Source organism: Pseudonaja textilis, chromosome 15 (genome assembly GCF_049901715.1).
Source record: "Pseudonaja textilis isolate UNSWEBS1 chromosome 15, rPseTex1.2, whole genome shotgun sequence".
Taxonomy (NCBI): domain Eukaryota; kingdom Metazoa; phylum Chordata; class Lepidosauria; order Squamata; family Elapidae; genus Pseudonaja; species Pseudonaja textilis.
The window spans coordinates 2,641,035-2,660,256 of record NC_142004.1 but is presented as its reverse complement, the minus strand read 5'-3'; the positions used below and the strand labels follow the sequence as shown (position 1 = coordinate 2,660,256).

The 19,222-nt window shown below is 45.0% G+C and overlaps 1 protein-coding gene across 1 annotated transcript; it reads left to right on the top strand.

Annotated features, from left to right (window-relative positions):
- The first annotated feature begins 1,037 nt into the window (after nt 1-1,037).
- On the top strand, nt 1,038-18,542 carry SEC14L2 (SEC14 like lipid binding 2). Its single transcript, XM_026722222.2, has 12 exons — nt 1,038-1,196; nt 6,290-6,365; nt 9,100-9,143; nt 9,721-9,780; nt 10,320-10,508; nt 11,836-11,931; nt 12,392-12,452; nt 12,556-12,639; nt 13,035-13,141; nt 14,252-14,391; nt 16,051-16,220; nt 16,777-18,542. Exons 1-12 carry the CDS (start codon nt 1,053-1,055, stop codon nt 16,923-16,925), a joined length of 1,320 nt encoding a protein of 439 aa, XP_026578007.2. The 5' UTR covers nt 1,038-1,052; the 3' UTR covers nt 16,926-18,542.
- The last annotated feature ends 680 nt before the right edge of the window (nt 18,543-19,222 follow it).

Genomic DNA, 19,222 nt, shown 5'->3' with positions numbered 1-19,222 from the left:
AGCTGGTCAAACCAAAAGTTCCTTGACAGGTGGCCCAACACGTTTCTTCCTCTTGGCCCCATCGTCTCATCGGGGCCTTCCCGACTGGGCGACAGATCCCTCCGAAATCCTTGCCAGGGATTATGGGAGCAGCAGTACCCATTTCAAACATTAGACTATTGAGTTAGCTCCGTGGGAAAACTCTGGTGCTAGGAACAGGGGGAGGAAAAAGAAGAAGGGGGTGACCAGAGACCAGGTGGAGAGGAGTTTACATTACAAGAGCATTACAAGAACTGAAGGGTAAAGACCTTCCTGGACAAGGTTCATCTCTTCATCATCAGTGCTAATGCTAGCACTGATGATGTTACCTCAGGGGCCTTCAAACTCTGACAGCTTTAAGACTTGTGGACTTCAACTCCCAGAATTCTTCCTCCTCCTCCAGTCATGTGAGCTCAGGAATTCTGGGAGTTGAAGTCCACAAAGTCTTAAACTTGCCAAGTTTGAAGACCCTTGTTCTACTCTATCAATCTATCCATTCTATCTCTCTCTTTCTATCTATTCTACCTCTTTTTCTCTATCTATTCTATCTATCTAGTCTATCTTTCTCTCCCCCTCTATCTATCTATTGTATCTCACTCTCTTTCTATATTCTCTCTCTCTTTCTCTATCTGTCTATTCCAGGTGTCTTCAAACTTGACCGCTTTTAAGACTTGTGGACTTCCAACTCCCAGAATTCTTCCTCCTCCAGTCAAGTTAGCTCAGGAATTCTGGGAGTTGAAGACCACAGGTCTTAACTTGCCAAGCTTGAAGACCCTTGTGTTACCTAGTAGGGTCATGAAAGGTCTGCAAGAAAACAAGCAAACTCTGAGAGCTTCAAGGACCCCACAGCGGTCCTCCTCCTCCTCCTCCTCCTCCTCGCCTCCTCCTCCTCCTCCTCCTAGCACTGAGGATACCTCGTTTGTTTGGGGTCATGAAACCAAGGACACCTGTCGGGAGGAGGACTTTCCCACCCGTTGAAGCTCCTCCTCCTCCTCTTGCCCCCTCCCCTCCGAGCGAGGGAGGCGTCTCCCGGGATGGGTGAAGGCGTGTCCTGCCCGCCCGGTGCCGCTCAAAGCCACCGGCGCCGGTGCCCAAGGAGCGAGAAGGCGGCTGGCGCGGCGACCATGAGCGGGCACGTCGGGGACTTGAGCGCCAAGCAAGAGGCGGCGCTGGCCAAGGTGAGCGGAGCACCTGCCCTGCCTCTCCTCCCCTCCCCTTCCCTTCCCTGGCAGAGAAGAAGCCCACCCGCACCCCACCCCCGGGGCTCCGCGCGCGGAGAGCCCCTTGGCCGAGAGCCAGCCGCGCAAAGACGACTTCTCTTTGCGCAAAAGCCTCCGGGGACTCCAGAGCCGCTCAGCCCCAGCCGGCACGGCGCCCCAACTGCAGCGCACGCGTTTTGGAGAAAGAGAGGGAGAAGGAGAGGGAGGGAGGGAAGGAGGGAGGGGAGAGACAAAGAGAAAGGGAGGAGGTGAAGAGTGAGGAGAGGGAGAGAGAAAGGAAGAAAAAGGAAGAAAAAAGGGAGGAGATAAAAAGTGATGAGAGAGAGATCGAAAAGGAGGGGGAGAGAGAGAGAGAGAGAGAGAGAGAAAGAAAGAAAGAAAGAAAGAAAGAAAGAAAGAAAGAAAGAAAGAAAGAAAGAAAGAAAGAAAGAAAGAAAAGAAAAAATTGGGGAGATAAAAAGTGATGAGATAGGGAGGGAGAGACAAAGAGAAAGGAAGGAAGGAAGGAGATAAAAGAGTGATGAGGGGGAGAGAGAGAGAGAGAGAAAGAAAAAGAAAGGAAGGAAGGAAGAAGGAAGGAAGGAAGGGGGAGATAAAAAGTGATAAGAGATAGAAAAGGAGGGAGAGAGAGAAAGAAAGAAGAAAAAATGGAGGAGATAAAAAAGTGATGAGAGGGAGAGAGAGAGAGAGAGAGAGAGAAAGAAAGAAAGGGAGGGAGGAGCTAAACAGTGATATGAGAGAGAGAGAGCGCGCGCCGGAGGGAAGGAGAGAGAGAGAACCCCTAAGGACCCAGGACTGACTCAGATTGGATCCTGCAGAGCAGGGGAGGGAGAGAGAGAGGGAGAGAGAGGGAGAGTGCAGAGTGAAAAGGGATCCCGGTTGCCTTCAGGTAAGAGAGAAGCTCTCTTGGAGCTCCCTCTCAGGAGACGGCTAAAGCCCCATGATCCTCAGCCAGTGTGGCTGCTGGTAGTTGTGGTTGGGCGTCTCTCTAGCAGGGGGCACCTGGCGTGGCACAGGCCATTCACCCAGCGGACACCTTCGGGGTTAAAGGTCTTCGGTTACCAAGTGCAACTTCTACACATTTTTTTCTATGGCTCCAAAGTGCGTGTCTGTGTGTGTGTGCGGGGGTGTGTGTGATTTTGCACAACGAAGCAGCCCCACTTAGAGAGGTATATAAGAGATTACAGATTAACAGAATTGGAAGGGGCCTTGTAGGTCATCTAGTCCAACCCCCTGCCCAAGCAGGAGGCCCTACGCTATTTCTGACCCAGTCTATTCTTGGAAGCTTCCAGCGATGGCGCTCCCACAACTTCCAAAGGCAACTTCTGTTCCATGGGTTGATGGTTCTCCCTGTCAGAAAACTCCTCCTTATTTCCAGGTTGAATCTCTCCTGGTTCAGTTTCCATCTGTTGTTCCTTATCTGGCCTTTGGGTGCCTTGGAAAATAGCTTGACCCCCTTCCTCCTCCTCTCTGGGGCAGCCCCTCAAATATTGGAAGACTTCTTTTCTTTTTTTAATCAATAGGGGAAGATCCTGTGTCTGTCTGGCTGCAAAAGATTGCCCTTCCCCCATTCCAAGAACACGCTCATCCTTGTGCACGCTTCACTTAATTGTGCCTAAGGCAGCGTGCAAAGCAGGTATTATATTCTGTGTGCAGCACAGTGCAATCTTCCCAGTGGATTAAACAGTCTTTTCCTTTAGAAAATTCTGTCTCCTTTTAAGGGTACTGGAGGTTTTTAGAAGGGCCATTTGTCTAGGATGGGGTAGGATTTCCTGCTTCAGCAAGGGGGGGTCAGACTAAAAGACCTCTAAGGGTCCTTCCAGCTCTGCTATTCTGTATTCTATATTTAGTACTTCTCGACCGTGGGAGCTTGAAGACATGGTGGACTACAACTCCCAGAATTCCTGCACAGGGGAATTCTGGGAGTTGAAGTCTACCACATCCGCCAAGCTCCCACGGTCGGGAGATATTAGGGGACTGTTGGTTTCCTGTAGCCAGTTCAGAAATAGAAGCATTTTCCCAAAGGCCTGTTTGGGGATTTTAAAAAATGGATAAACAGCTTCATGTCTGCAACACGGAGGGAAATCTCCCTAACATGTCGAAACTGGCCTCCCTCATTTTGGGATGGTTTTTCCAAAGTCAACGTAATTTTCCTGGCTCTTCTTTGCTATTGTAAAAGGCAAATGAAATGGTGACTTCCAAGGCTGGGGGTGGGTGGGGGGGTTGCTCTTTAATCGCCCTACTTCTTTCCAGGGGGACAGAAGTTTGTAGGCTGAATTCACACAACACACTCCGCCTCCAACCACTGTCATATCCTATTCTACAGCACCAAGCTCTCTGTCTCTGTCTCACTTTTTCGCTCTCTGTCTCTATCTATTATATATCTCTCTCTATCCGTCCATCCATCCATCTATCTAATCTACCATCTATCAATTATTTATCTAATCTATCTATCTATCTATCTATCTATCTATCTATCTATCTATCTATCTATCTATCTATCATCTATCACTATCTAATCTATCATCTCTCTCTCCATCCATCCATCCATCAATCTATTTATCCTATCTATCTATCTATCTATCTATCTATCTATCTATCTATCTATCTCCTTCCATCACTATCTATCTATCTATCTATCCATCCATCTATCTATCTATCTCTCACCCATCCATCCAATCTATCATCTATCTATCTATCTATCTATCTATCCATCCATCCATCCATCTATCTATCTCTCATCCATCCATCCATCTAATCTATCACTGTCTATTTATCTATCATCTCTCTATCAATCCATCCATATCTATCTATCTATCTATCTATCTATCTATCTATCTATCTATCCATCCATCTATCTATCTCTCATCCATCCATCCATCTAATCTATCACTGTCTATTTATCTATCATCTCTCCATCAATCCATCCATATCTATCTATCTATCTATCTATCTATCTATCTATCTATCTATCTATCTATCTATCTATCTATCTATCTCTGTCTATCTTCTATCTGTCTATCTAGCTATCTATCATCTATCTCCATGCATCCATCCATCTATCACTATTTATTTATCTATCATCTCTCCATCCATCTCTACCAACAAACTGGTTTCTTGCTACTTGCTTCCCAGTAAGCACACGCTTTGTTTTGTTTTATTTTTTAAAGGAAATGAATCTTTTCCCATCAAAATAAAAAGTATTATTATTTTTAAAGCATTATTTTATTTCCCCTATTCTATGCACGGCTTCTAGAAGGAAAACATGCATGTTTTTAGCCTGCCTGACTCCACGGGGAAGGCAGAAATCTGGATTAAATTCTTCTTTTTTGTCTCAAGGAAGGTTAATGACCTGCCATTTAGTCCAGGTTAATGACCTGCAATTCACCCTGGTTGATTCTCAACGGGCAGCGGCAACCTTTGTACTTTTGGAAAGTCCTTTGCAAAACCATTTCTGCTGGGGTTACCTGGGATTTTTTCCTGCCTGCTTCTCTCTCTTTCCAACTGCTGTTCTGAACCAGAAGAGAATTCATTGCATTTCAGGTTGTACAACCCAACAACCGAGGTTTTCAAAATTAAAACTGCATTTAAAGAGAGAAAAAAGGCTATTCCTTTTTAGGAATTGGTGCTTCCAGACCATTTCTCTTGATCTGATTTTTTTTTTAATTATTGGCAACCAATTTGTTCCTCCTGGCATTCAGACACTCCCTTCTTAATGTCGGTGCTTATTAACTGTTTTCGTAATAAATGGCACGGGAAGAGATGTGGTCATGATAACAGTGTAATATTTGCTTGCACCAAGAAGATTCTGAACTTGAGAAGATCTTGTGTGATAAGATAAAAGCAACTGACCTACAATAACCTCATTGAATGCGAGGTGTTTTCTGTAGCAACTGCAGATGTGGTTAAATCGGATTAAGTGTATTGTGATATCCAGGGTCACTCCCATGCCGCAATCCCTGGGCTACATTCACACGTGCAGCTTCATGTCATGAAGGATGGTTTCACACGTGGTCAGATTCTTTCATGACCGCAGCATCCAGGAGACCAAGTGGTTTGGTAGCAAAAGCACCAGGCTAGTAACCAGGAGATGGGGAGTTCTAGTCCTGCCGTAGGCATCACAATGAATGACTCTGGACAATCACCAGGCGATAGCAATAGCACCTCGGTTTTAGATACCGTGAGTCCTCGTTTTACGGAAGGAAGGAAGGTTGAGTCAATCTTGAGGCGGTCAGGATCGAACTGCTGGCAGTGGAGGAAGGAAGGAAGGAGGAAGGAAGGAAATGAGAAGAAAAGAATGGGTAGGAGGGAGGGAGGAAGGGCAATAGTAACAGCACCTAGAGTTACATACCACTTCACAGTGCCTTATACCCCTCTCTGAGCAGGTTTACACAGTCAGCCTATTGCCCCCAACAATCTGGGTCCTCATTTTACAGATCTGAGTAGGATGGACGGCTGAATCAACCTTGAGCTGGTCTGGATCAAACTCTTGACTGTGGGCAGAGTTTGCCTGCAATTCTGCATTCTGACAGGAAGGAAGGAAGGGAGGGAGGGAGGGCATAGCAACAGCACCTAGACTTATATACCGCTTCACAGTGCTTTGCAATCCTCTCTAAGTAGTTCACAGAATCAGCATATTCCCCCACAAGAATCTGGATCCTCATTTTACCGACCTCAGAAGGACAAAAGGATGAGTCAACCTTGAGCCAAACTGCTGGCAGCCGGCAGAATTAGCCCACAATACTACCTTCTAACCACTGCGCCACCGTGGCTCCTGGGAATTCAAGTCCCTCCCATTGAAAAGTGTGCCTTTCGCTTCCCAACTTTCCCAGTTGCTGGCATTTTTCTTTGACTTTCCCTCCACTGTGAGTTATAAATCAATCACATGCCTTCAAAGAAAGGCAGGATCGCCTTCTCTGCCGGGCGTAAATCTAACCATTATTTTATTTTGGCTGATTTCCAAGAAAACATTATGTGACTTGAACAAGAAGTGAAAGGCCGCTACCTGAATGTAATCACACCCACACAGTTTTCTCTCCCTTTTACTATAGTTCCGTGAGAATGTTCAAGATATCTTACCAGGTCTTCCAGCGCAGGACGATAACTACTTGTTGAAATGGCTCCGAGGTAAGACGGGAATTTGCAGCATGGTCGTAGGAAACTGGATGCATTTCCTGTGGTCAGAGAGTAGCTTCTAATAAGATTTTTATAAGCCTGCATCAGCTGCAGCGAGGAACAAGGGAAACAAAATTAAATTCCTTTTAACGTTCAGGTATTCATATTCAATATCCAGCTGCAGAGGTAAGTAAACATTTCATCAGATGTCAATGCTTTAAGGCCTTTTTAAAAGAATTTACTAGGCGTTTTAAGGTCCCAGAGGTTTTGCTAATTTTTGTGTGTGTGTGTTTTGCTAAATTAGGGAATACCAGTTGGCAAAGATTTTGATCTCTTTTTTTCAAATTCTGCATTGCTAAATTGGTGTCCAGTGACTGGACAAGACCAGGGCAGGATCAGGTCCCCACAAAATTTCATTCCTTCCTCTAACTCAGGGATCCCTAAACTTAGTAACTTTAAGACTGGTGGACTTCAACTCCCAGAATTCCCAAGCCAGCCATGCCTGCTTTTTTTCTTTCTCTTAATCTCCTAAAGCGAAGTGAGATTGCAGAGGAAAGGATTACAAGAGAGTAAACTATGCTGGCTGGAGAATTCTGGGAGTTGAAGTCCACAAGACTTAAAGTGGCCAAGTTTGGAGACCTCTGCTCTAAGTATTCTCTATCCCATAGAATCTTGGAGCTGGAAGGGGCTTTTAAGGACTTCTAGTCCAACTCCCTAACCAAGGCAAGAATCCTTCGACCGTCTCGGGCATCCATTCTCTTCTAGGTTGGCCTTTCTCAACCATGATGGCTTTAAGATGAGTAGACTTCAACTCCCATCTACCATCCATACATCTTACAGTACAGTTTGCTGGCTAGGGAATTCTGGAATGGAAGTCTACTCAACGTAAAAGCTTGAGAAAGGTTGTTTTAGGTGTGAGTTGTGAAACCATCCGGTTTCTCCACCACCCCAATTTTCTTTGCTTCGATGCAGCCACAGGATTGCCAATGGCTGACACCCACACTGACTGTGATATGGATCTTTTTACACTATTCAAATCATCTTTCTCTTGAGGCCTGGGCAATTTGGAGGCCCTGGGATGATCCAGGGCACGGCACAGAGGTAACGGAGGCAGCCGGCGATTCAAACTGCCCCTTTATTGCTCCCAATTTTCCCAAAGGCTCCCACGTTTCTGGCAAGTCCCAAAGCGAAGTGATGACACGTACACTCCTACACCTTCAGCAGCCTCTGGCTACGAGTAGTCCAGCCCAACGCTGGGATCACCGCGGCTACATAGCAGGAAATCCAGCAGGGCAAGTCAAGGAGTTCAGGAAACAAAAGAGCAATGGAATTAATCCAGGAAGCCAAGGAGAAAGCAGGAAATCCAGAAAATGTTTTACATAGGCACTCAACGTTCCAGGAATTCGGTGTTTGTTCCCGACAAATGTCGCTCCCCACAGCATCTCCTTAAGGCTCAGTGCCCAGGTGTACCTGTGAAGAGGGGCAGGGGCGCTGTCCTCCTGAGTAGTCTACCCTGTCTGCGCTGTTCTTAGCTTCTCTCCACTCTCCATGCTCAAGGATCAGGAGGGGATGGTCCTTGCTCATCACCTGAGCTCTTGTCTCTCAAGTTCCCTGCTTAACCTCTCTTCATCATCCTGCCCCTCTTCCTCCCGGCCTACAAGCCGTCCCAATCCTGAAAGGCCCTGGCCTGACTCGGGCTTGCTCCTCCCCATATTCCTCCCAAGCCAGTGAAGCCGCCCCCTCAGTCTCCATCGGCTCCGGTTCCGGCTCATCTTCCCCCACAGATTCAGACTCACGACGGGGGCATGACAGGGCCGATCACTCTTTCTCAGCCCAACCCACCTCACAGGGATGTTCTTCTGGAGAAAGGAGGAGGAGGAAGGAGTATCAAGTGCGAGTTATTTATAAAGTAATGACAGGGATGCAAATCTAATCCTTAGACAAGAAATGTCCAGATCTGGCGATATAGCAAGACATGGGTTATAGGCATTTGTGCCTACAGGCCACCCTTTTCAGCAGTGGGGTTTTCCCTACGTTTATTTATGCATTTATTAAATTTATATGCCGCCTCTCTCACTGGCCAGAGTGACTCTGGATAGCTTTCCAATGCTGCCATGTTTAAAGGGATTAAAGTGAGCCCAAGCTTAACAAAAGGTAAATAAAGTGACAACTTGATTGCTCTCTTGGATGTTGATTCAAATCTAGCTGTCGTTGGCAGGATTCTGGCAGTTCCCCCAATTAAATCATGAGTCTCTAGACGAACTTCCAGAACTTCAAAAGGATTTATTGGGAGTTAACCTGTCCGGCACCGCCTGGTGTAGACAAATAATTCATTATCACCTTTGACCCTGGTTTCCTCCCATATTCCTCCCCTGGGTGTATCGTAATTCATATTCTCCAGTGGGACGCATCCATCGCCAAGAATCATCAATCATGCCCTCCAGTTAGAATTTTGTGCGGCAGAAACTTCCGTCACCTAGAAACTATCTTTGAAAACATTTATGGAATGCACTTTTGGTTCCAAGCTGCTACACTGCTCCTTCCTCCCTTTCTGTCGGCAACTCTAAAAAGACCATAGAAATGTTTTATGAGTTGGCAGTTGTACTTGATCAATGGGAGAACTCTTCCCTATTCAAAGGGGTGGGAAGTCATACAACAGGTGCCATGCCAGAGGATTCCCACCGTCGGTGCCTCTGGGATGGTCCAGGGTGATGTTTTATTCCTAACCGTGGTGTTCTTCTTTCAGCCCGATGTTTTGACCTGCAAAAGTCGGAAGCCATGATCAGGAAGGTAAGAAGCAACTCGCTCGGCTTATTTTTTGTTTTTGTGCACATGGGACCAGGAACACCTAGCAAACGGCCAGTTTTACTAGTAGGCTGTGTTTGTAGACTAGCTTGGATACAGGGTTCTTTTTTGGTCCATGCATGTCAGTCTCCCCAAACCACGAAAGATACACTGAGACTCTTTGGAAACCTTTATTAAAAACCGTAATTTTTCCTCACTTTAAGGCAGAAATCTTGCCAAACTACTTGCACCATAAAATATACTGTCTGGGAACTCCCAGGGAGGTGCCGCCTTATCTCTTTATCTCTTATCTCCTCCCACTCAAATTATCTAAACTTTGCTGTTTTTGGCTCCTCCTCTCTCCCTCTGGGAATCCAGACTTCATTCCGCACCACACTGCAACACATTGAACTACGAACTAAGCAAACAGGTTGGCGTTGCCTCGTGTGTTAAAATTAACCGTCGCAACGATCATGTGAAAAACGGTTACAAGTCACTTTTTTTTCAGTGCGGTTATAACTTGGAACGATCGCTCATTCATTCTCATCCCTTTTTGCTTGTTCTCTCGTTTCTTGGGAAACAGCATGTGCAGGTGCGCAAGTATATGGATTGTGACCACATTAAGGAATGGGAAGCCCCAGAGGTGAGTCTCAGGTGATCTCAAGGTGATGCCGGTTCCTCCCGAGAACGGTACAATCACCCCCGTCTCTCAGCTTCCATGGTGCGCCATCTTAGTCACCTCAAAAAGCGTGTGTGATGACTTGGGGCACGGCACAGGGATAACACTGGCTGCTGGCAGGTCAAACCTCCCTTTTATTGTTTCAAATATCCCTCACTGCGCATGCGTGCACCTCACAGCTGATCATCAGCTGGTTTGAGGCCTTTTTCAGACTCCCAAAGGCTTGGGGAAGGCTTCTGCAGGCTTTTCAGGCTGAAAACTAGGCCCATTTCGTCACTTCCTGTCTTTCCGGAAATACCGGAAGTGATGAAATGGGCCTAGTTTTCAGCCTGAAAAGCCTGCAGAACCCTTCCCCAAGCCTCTGGGACTCCGAAAAAGGCCTCAAACCAGCCGAAAATCAGCTGTGAGGGGCAGTGCAGATAAGGGGGTGGCAGGGGTGGGTGGAGATTGCACGTCCCTTGGAGACTGGCCTCTCTCACCTGGCAGTCTGCTTCTCATCGCAGGTCATCCAGAAGTACATGTCTGGAGGCACCTGTGGCTTCGATCGGGAGGGCTACCCGGTTCGCTACGAGATCGTTGGGACCCTCGATCCCAAAGGACTGCTCTTCTCTGTTTCGAAACAGGACTTCCTCAAAAAAAAATTCCAGGACTGCGAATTTATGCGGGACATATGCAACGAACAGAGCAAAAGAGTAAGAGAGGAGGCGATGATCCAGAGGCTTCTGAATTATTATTATTTTCGCAGGCCATGGGATTTATTCATTGTGAAGTAAAATTGAATAAAAATGCTAGGGTTCCTGATCAAAAGGCACCTGAGGGCTAATACATATATGGAATAGTTGCAGGAATGAGGAAAGTACCAGGGGAGACATGACAGCAGCCTTCCAGTATTTGAGGGGCTGCCCCAAAGAAGAGGGAGTCAAGCTATTCTCCAAAGCACCAGACAACAAGACATATTAGTGCCGTTTTATAAAACCCTAGTAAGGCCACACCTGGAATCCTGCAACCAATTTTGGTCACTACACTACAAAAAAGATGTTGAGACTTTGGGGGGGAAAAACCTACAAAGAACAGTTGCAGGAACTGGGTATAATGTAATGAAGAGAAGGACCAGGGGTGACAGGATAGCAGCGTTCAATTTGGGTTCAAACATGGGGATCTAAATGAGATGGGGCTTTGGACCCCACCCTGGGCATTAGGGCCACATACTTTATTCTCTGTATATTCAGTATATGTGGTACCTGGCTCAATAGTAGTAACTGTGAGAGGGATCTCGGAGTCTTAGTGGACAACCATTTAAATATGAGCCAGCTGCCAAAAAAGCCAACACAGTTCTAGGCTCCATAAACAGAGGGATAGAATCAAGATCACGTGAAGTGTTAATATCACTTTATAATGCCTTGGTAAGGCCACATTTGGAATCCTGCATCCAGTTTTGGTCGCCACGGTGTAAAAAACATGTTGAGACTCTAGAAAGAGTGCAGAGAAGAGCAACAAAGAGGATTAGAGGGCTAGAGGCTAAAACATAGGAAGACAGGTTGCAGGAACTGAGCATGTCTAGTCTAATGAAAAGAAGGACTAGGGGAAACAGGATAGCAGTCTTCCAAGATCTCAGGGGCTGCCCCAAAGAAGAGGGAGTCAAGCTATTCTCCAAAGCACCTGAAGGCAGGACAAGAAGCAACGGGTGGAAACTAATCAAGGAGAGAAGCAACTTCGAACTCAGGAGATATTTCCTGACAGTCAGAACAATTAACCAGTGGAACAACCTGCCTACAGGGAATGCTCCAACACTGCGAGTTTTTAAAAAGATGTTGGATAATCATTTGTCTGAAGTGGTGTGTAGGGTTTCCTGCCTAGGCAGAGGGTTGGACTAGAAGACCTCCAAGGTTCCCTTCCAACTCTGTTATTCTCTTCAAAGCTTTAGGGGTAAAAAATGTGACTGCTGCTGTTCCTATTTCGTGTCTTTAATTTTTCACCTCCCGTCCTTCCCTCTTCCCTTCTCTCTCCCTTTTTCTTAAGCTGGGGAAAACAATTGACAACATCATAATGGTTTATGATTTTGAAGGGCTCGGTTTGAAGCATCTTTGGAAGCCGGGCGTTGATGTCTACATAGAGGTGAGAGATGGGCAAAGACCTCGGGTAGTTTTCAACATTGGCCATACATTCTGGGTGCTGAAGTCCACACAACTTCAAACAGGCTTATTGGGGAATTCTGGGAGTTGGAAGTCCCTGCAAAAACAAAGCATTCTGTCTGAAAAATTCTGGGAGTTAAAGTTCACATGTGTGTATTTCAGCCTTGGCAACTCTAAGAGGTGTGGACTTCAACTCCCACAATTCCTCGGTCATCTGTGCTGATCAGGGAATTCTGGGAGTTGAAGTCCACGTATCTTAAAACAACAGGAATTCTGGGAGTCAAAGTCCACATAACTTCAAGGGGCCAAGGGTCACCAATGCCGCTTTATATCCTTGATGTCCCAATTCAGTTTTGGATCCTGCTGATAAGGTGGGTTATGATTAAATCATGATCTGTCATACTATAAACTGTTGCAAATTAATTCTTTCTCTACATTTCCAGCTTCTTGCCATGTTCGAAGATAACTTCCCCGAGTGCCTTAAACATTTATTTGTCATTAAAGGTGAGTCTTAGTCCTTCCCTGTTGGAATATGCTTTTTGTCTGCAGAAAAAAAATGTCATTTATCCCTCAACATAAACCTTTGTTTCTCCTGTCCATCATACAGCTCCAAGACTGTTCCCCATAGCTTACAACATGGTGAAGCACATTCTGAGTGAAGATACCCGGAAGAAGTTAATTATCTTGGGAGGTGGGTTGCATTGTTTATATTATTATTAATATCATCATCATTATTATTATTGCACTTTGCTCATTTAATTTCCTGTTTCTAACACAGCAGTGATGGTTGCACTTTTTCCCTTTTTTATACTTACTTGGTTTTAATTTTTTTAAGTTATGTTAACAATGTAGTACCTAGTAAGTCATTTCTGTCGAACACAATGCTCTAAACACGAATTATTTAAAACCGTGTGAGCTCAGCTAAGGTTACCATTGTCCCTTAATGCATTTCCAAACTTCACCGCCTGCATTTTTTAACGTTGGTTTTGGTTCTGTTGCTGTGATTTTGTAAAGGTTCAAAATGGTTTGGAGCTACTCATCAGTCCAACCAAGCACATCATTTTTAACTTCTTTTTTTTCCCCTAGCAAATTGGAAGGAAGACTTGCAAAAATACATTGACCCTGCAGAGATCCCCATGATGTATGGGGGGACTCTCACAGACCCCGATGGGAACCCCAAATGTGAATCCAAGGTATGGAATATTTATCGGTCACTTAAAACCAGAAACGTTTGCAAAATTAGCTGCTGGCAGTTGGAAAATGTGGCTGCTAAAGCCACCATTTACAGAATGAAGGAAGGGAGGAGATACTAACTGTGAGGACAATTAACCATTAACCAAAAACTTCAGACGTGGCGAGTTCTCCATCACTGGAGGTTTTTAAGAAGAGACTGGAAAGCCACTTGTCTGAAATGGTATTGAGCAGCAGGTTGGACTAGATAGAAAACCTCCATGGTCCCTTCCAGCTCTTGTGATGACCCAAATGGGGCACGGCACAAAAGCAACACAGTCAAATAAGCAAGAAGAGTCCCTTTATTATCTCCAACTTTGTCCCCAGTGTCCAGGTTACCTTCAGCTGGAGAAAAACTCTCCCAGAACAGCCTTTAAGTGGAGGAAATTCAGTCCGAAAACAAAATACAGACTGTAACTAAAAATCCACACAAACCACGCGGCAGTAATTAACGTGACAGGGCAGGAGGAGGAATTGCTGACTTGAAAGGCCAGCAAAACGCACACAGCTGGGAAGACGCCAGGAACACAGATAAGCCTCGAGGATACCAGATCATTCGCAATTTGCTCCCAACAGTTTGCTGCACGCAGCTTCCCTTTTTAAACACTGTGTTCCCAGCTGCAGCTAATGAAGGGAATCAGGGCCCTTTCCTCCCCCCGTAAGCCACACAACCATGTTGCTCCCTTCTCCGTTCCTCCCTGTGTGCCCTAGGATGAAGAGGGGGTGGGCCTGGGTCTTCCTCTGAACTCCCTCTCCCAGCCCCTGAGATACTGGAAGACTGCTCTCCTGTCTCCCCTAGTCCTTCTTTTCATCACAGTAGACATACCCAGTTCCTGCAACTGTTCTTCCTATGTTTTAGCCTCCAGTCCCCTAATCCTCTTGGTTGCTCTTCTTCACACTCTTTCTAGAGTCTTTTTCAAGCTTGACAACTTATACGATGGGTGGATTTCAACTCCCAGGAGATCTGGTTGGGGAATTCTGTGCGCTGAGGTCTGCACATCTTAAAGGTTGCAAAACACAGAGGTAGGTTTTTCTTCTGGCGGCTCCTGATCTCCGTTTGTTCTGTGTTCTAGATATGCCTCGGCGGAGACGTCCCCCCAAAATACTACGTGCGAAATCAGCTGAAGCAAAAATATGAGCATTCGTTAATGGTGAATCGGGGTTCTTCCCAGCAGCTGGAATACGAGATCCTTTTTCCGGGCTGCATCTTGAGGTAAATCAGAGGGGGAAACTCGGCAGCATGGGGGAAAGAGCATTTTTTCCCCCTTCTAGTCTATCTTTATTTTATTTTTTAAAAAATAAAACACAATACTCCCAATTTTGGGGAGAAGACAAACAAAATGCAAAACATTCAAAAACGTGCATTAAAAAAACCAACCACGAACACATTATCACATATTAGGGGGTGGTGATAACCGATTATTCCCACAAAGGAATACCGATGAAGATATTACAACGGTATTAGTTTCCCGCTCCTTGCAAAATGGGCCCAAACAAGTTTTAAACGGCTAATTCTATTGGCAGATTATTCACCTGTCCTCTGGCTACTGTATGGATGACGAAATAGGTAAACGGGCAGGACAATAAATAAGAGAGCAAGGTTGAAATTTCAAAACCCTTCCGTTCGGATAGTCCTTGACGTATGAACTGGTACAGGGTCCCCTGCAGGGGGATGGACTAGAAGACCTCCAAGGTCCCTTCCAGGTCTGGTCTATTCTATTCAATTCTTTATTCTATTATCTAATCTAATCTAATCTAATCTCTATTCTATTCTATTTATTCTATTATCTAATCTAATCTAATCTATTATCTATTCTATTTATTCTATTATCTAATCTAATCTATTCTATTCTATTCTTTATTCTATTATCTAATCTAATCTATTCTTTATTCTCTTCTCTGTTCAATTCTATTATCTAATCTAATCTATTCTCTATTCTATTCAATTCTTTATTCTATTATCTAATCTAATCTCTATTCTATTCTATTCTATTTATTCTATTATCTAATCTAATTTAATCTCTATTCTATTCTATTCTATTTATTCTATTATCTAATCTAATCTAATCTCTATTCTATTCTATTCTATTTATTCTATTATCTAATCTAATCTAATCTCTATTCTATTCTATTCTATTTATTCTATTATCTAATCTAATCTAATCTAATCTATTCTCTATTCTATTTATTCTATTATCTAATCTAATCTATTCTATTCTATTCTTTATTCTATTATCTAATCTAATCTATTCTTTATTCTCTTCTCTGTTCAATTCTATTATCTAATCTATTCTCTATTCTATTCAATTCTTTATTCTGTTATCTAATCTAATCTAATCTCTATTCTATTCTATTTATTCTATTATCTAATCTAATCTAATCTCTATTCTATTCTATTTATTCTATTATCTAATCTAATCTAATCTATTCTCTATTCTATTTATTCTATTATCTAATCTAATCTATTCTATTCTATTCTTTATTCTATTATCTAATCTAATCTATTCTTTATTCTCTTCTCTGTTCAATTCTATTATCTAATCTAATCTATTCTCTATTCTATTCAATTCTTTATTCTATTATCTAATCTAATCTAATCTAATCTATTCTCTATTCTATTCTATTCTATTCAATTCTATCCTTTATTCTATTATCTAATCTATTCTATTCTCTATTCTATTCTTTATTCTATTCTAAAATAGCGAATGGGGATGGGGATGGGATAGGACAGAACAGAACAGAACAAACACAGTTGGAAGGGACTTGGGAGGTCTTCTAGTCCAACCCCCTGCTCAGGCAGGAGAGCCTATAACATTTCAGACAAACGGCTGTCCAATCTCTTCTTCTCTTTGTCTTCTGCTCCGAATTCAAGGTGGCAATTCATGTCCGAAGGGTCCGATATAGGTTTTGGTGTCTACCTGAAGACCAAGACGGGGTCCCACCAGCACGCCGGGGAGATGACTGAGGTGCTCTCCAACCAGCGCTACAACGCACACCTGGTCCCTGAGGACGGCACCCTCACCTGCTCGGATGCTGGAATCTGTGAGTCGTCTCTGTCCAAACTTGTAGCTTTATCTGCCCTTGTGCTTTTCACACAGCGGGTCCTCTACTTACAACAGTTCATTTAGTGACCGTGCAAAGTGAACGACAGCATTGAACAAAAAAGAGAGACTTAGCACCAGGGGTGGGATTCGAAATTTTTAACAACCGGTTCTTATGGGCGTGGCTTAGGTGGTGGGCGTGGCTTTGTAGACATGTGACTGGGTGGGCGTGGCTTGGTAGCCATGTGATTGGCTGGGCGTGGCCAACCCAACATCACTCACGTCGAGGCACGCGTCTCCTCGCCTGGCCTCTTATGACTGTGGGGATGCTGCAATAGTCGTAAGGGTGAAAAACGGTCGTAAGTCACTTTTTTCAGTGCCACCGTAACCCCATTCCTTCAGCCATTCTTCCTAGGCTTTGTTCTCCAGGCGTTCATCCTCCGAGTTGCTCTTCTTGGCACTCTTTCCGGCGTCTCAGTGTTGTTGTTTTTTTTAATATCAAAACTGGCTGCCATATTCCAGGTGCTTCCCTGATGGCCTCTTTCTTATTCCCCCAGATGTCCTCCGCTTCGACAATACCTACAGCTACCTCCACGCCAAGAAAATCAGCTACACGGTGGAGGTTTTACTCCCCGATAAGAAGTGGGAAGAGAAGATCCAGAATTTGGATGAACAGACTCAGAAGGTGGAGAACAACCACGCGTGATGAAGATGGCATCTCCGGCGGGCCTCTGCCCCGGGGAGTGGGGGGGCGGGGAGTGGCAGGGGTGAGCACCACCCTCAAAGGTCTTTTTTGGGGGCGGAATTCTTGCTTGGGTGGTCAGGGGGCTTCGGGACTTCCAACAGTGTTGCCAGCGGATGGAGAAATGGTCCCTTGAACCCCAGGCCATAGCGAAGTCCTAGGAAGCTTAGCCTCGGGGATCTGTGCCATCCAAAGACAGTGGCGTTCTCTGCCCTTGGGTGAGTGTAATGGCCCAGGGCGTGGCACAAAGGCAACACAGTCAGATAATAAGAGTCCCTTTATTACCTCCAACTTTGCCCCCAATTGTCCTGGTTACCTTCTGGGATGGAGAACAGGGTAAACACAAACGGCAATTTAAAGTCCAAACGAGCCAAACTTGGAAGTAATCAGTTTGGCAGGGCCGAAGCAGGAATTTCAGACTTGAAAGCACAGCAAAGCTCACACAGTTGGGAAGATGCCAGGAACACAGATAAGCTATGACAACACAAGATAAAGTCACTTTGCCCACAGCAGCCTGCCGCACGCAGCTTGCTTTTTTAAAATAAACTCCGTTCTCAGGTGTGGCTAATGAAGGGAATCAGGGCCCTTTCCTCCCCCGTAAGCCACGCAACCCACGTTGCTCCCTTCTCCATTCCTTCCTGCGTGCCCTAGGATAAAGAGGGGATGGGCCTGGGTTTTCCTCCAAACTCCCTCTCCCTTGTTCTACCTCTTCCCTGCTCTGCCCAGCCGGACTTTGCCCTTCCCCAGTTTCCTCCACAGCCACACTCTGGCTCCCTGTCAACTGTTCGCCTTCCTCCTCCGAGTCAGACTCTGACAGGGGCATGACACTGAGGTACACTGTTTCTGTGTGGGGAGGCTCCACTTCGAAAGCCCTTGAAAGACCTATTTTTAGGCACGGGATCAAAATCGTGAAGTTTGCCTTAAACTTAAATGATCGCCCAGCCTGCTTCAATTCCTTTTGCAACCGCTGGGATTTTGCCAGCCACCAGCTTCCACAGAGCTCTTCCTACAGAACCCCACTCCAGATTTACAAACCTATTTTTGTTTTCGATCAGTTTATGCTTTGCACAACAGGATGTTTTCCACCGCACAAGTTGTGGAGAAGGCAGGAAAAAAAATAGGAAGAGGGAATATATGTCACTCTCACCTGTTCCTGTCCAGAGAATTTATCAACTGGATATTCCTGAATGGTTCATCCCCGCAAAAAGAAAGAAAGAAATAGGAAGCCAACGTGCACTTTGAGGTTTCCTCTGCAGCCTTCAAATAATATTTTTTTAAATTTTAAAAGATTTTAAATCGACCAGGAAAGAAGAAAAATGAAACAGAGGGATTTACAAACTGTAAAATATTAGGAGTTTACAAAATGTAAGAGGGGAAAAAAGGAACATTTTTCAGTTTTAATGATATTAAATCTAGACACTAAAACCCGTACCTTTTGTTCCTTTTTAAAATTGATGCTGGCAAATAAGTATTTCTAATTCATCTAGGAGACGTCATGGCTAGTTTGGCAATTCATTAGAACATTTGGCACAGGGAATTATGGCAATTGATTCTCCAATTAATTAAAAACTACCAATTTAATTAATCTGTGGAATGGCTTACCTCAAAGGATTTTAAGAGGTGACTGGACAGCCACTTGTCCAGAATGGTATAGCAGGAGGTTGGACTAGAAGACCTCCAAGGTCCTTTCCTTTCCTTTCCTTTCCTTTCCTTTCCTTTCCTTTCCTTTCCTTTCCTTTCCCTTCCCTTCCTCGGTGGGAAGGTGCACTGGCTTGGTCTATGACTACTTGCCAAGGTCAACTCACATGGCCAACTCGCCATGGCCAACTCACTTGGCCAACTCAAATGGCCAATTCAGCATGGCCAACTCACATGACCAGCTCGCCAAGGCCAACTCACCATGGCCAACTCGCCAAGGCCAACTCAAATAGCCAACTCACCAAGGCCAAGTCACATGGCCAACTCGCCAAGGCCAACTCAAATAGCCAACTCACCAAGGCCAAGTCACTTGGCCAACTCGCCATGGCCAACTCACTTGGCCAACTCACATGACCAACTCGCCATGGCCAACTCACCATGGCCAACTCACTTGGCCAACTCACATAGCCAAGTCGCCATGGCCAACTCGCCATGGCCAACTCACTTGGCCAACTCACATAGCCAAGTCGCCACAGCCAACTCACATGGCCAACTCACATAGCCAAGTCGCCACAGCCAACTGACATGGCCAACATGCCATGGCCAACTCAGTCTAGTTCATG

What these genes read in the sequence shown, in the direction of transcription:
- SEC14L2 (XM_026722222.2), top strand. Translation starts at nt 1,053, where the DNA reads ATGGGTGAAGGCGTGTCCTGCCCGCCCGGTGCCGCTCAAAGCCACCGG. An exon ending in CGGAAGCCATGATCAGGAAG is followed by an intron (nt 9,144 to 9,720) that starts GTAAGAAGCAAC and finishes CTTGGGAAACAG; the next exon opens with CATGTGCAGGTGCGCAAGTA. An exon ending in AGGAATGGGAAGCCCCAGAG is followed by an intron (nt 9,781 to 10,319) that starts GTGAGTCTCAGG and finishes TTCTCATCGCAG; the next exon opens with GTCATCCAGAAGTACATGTC.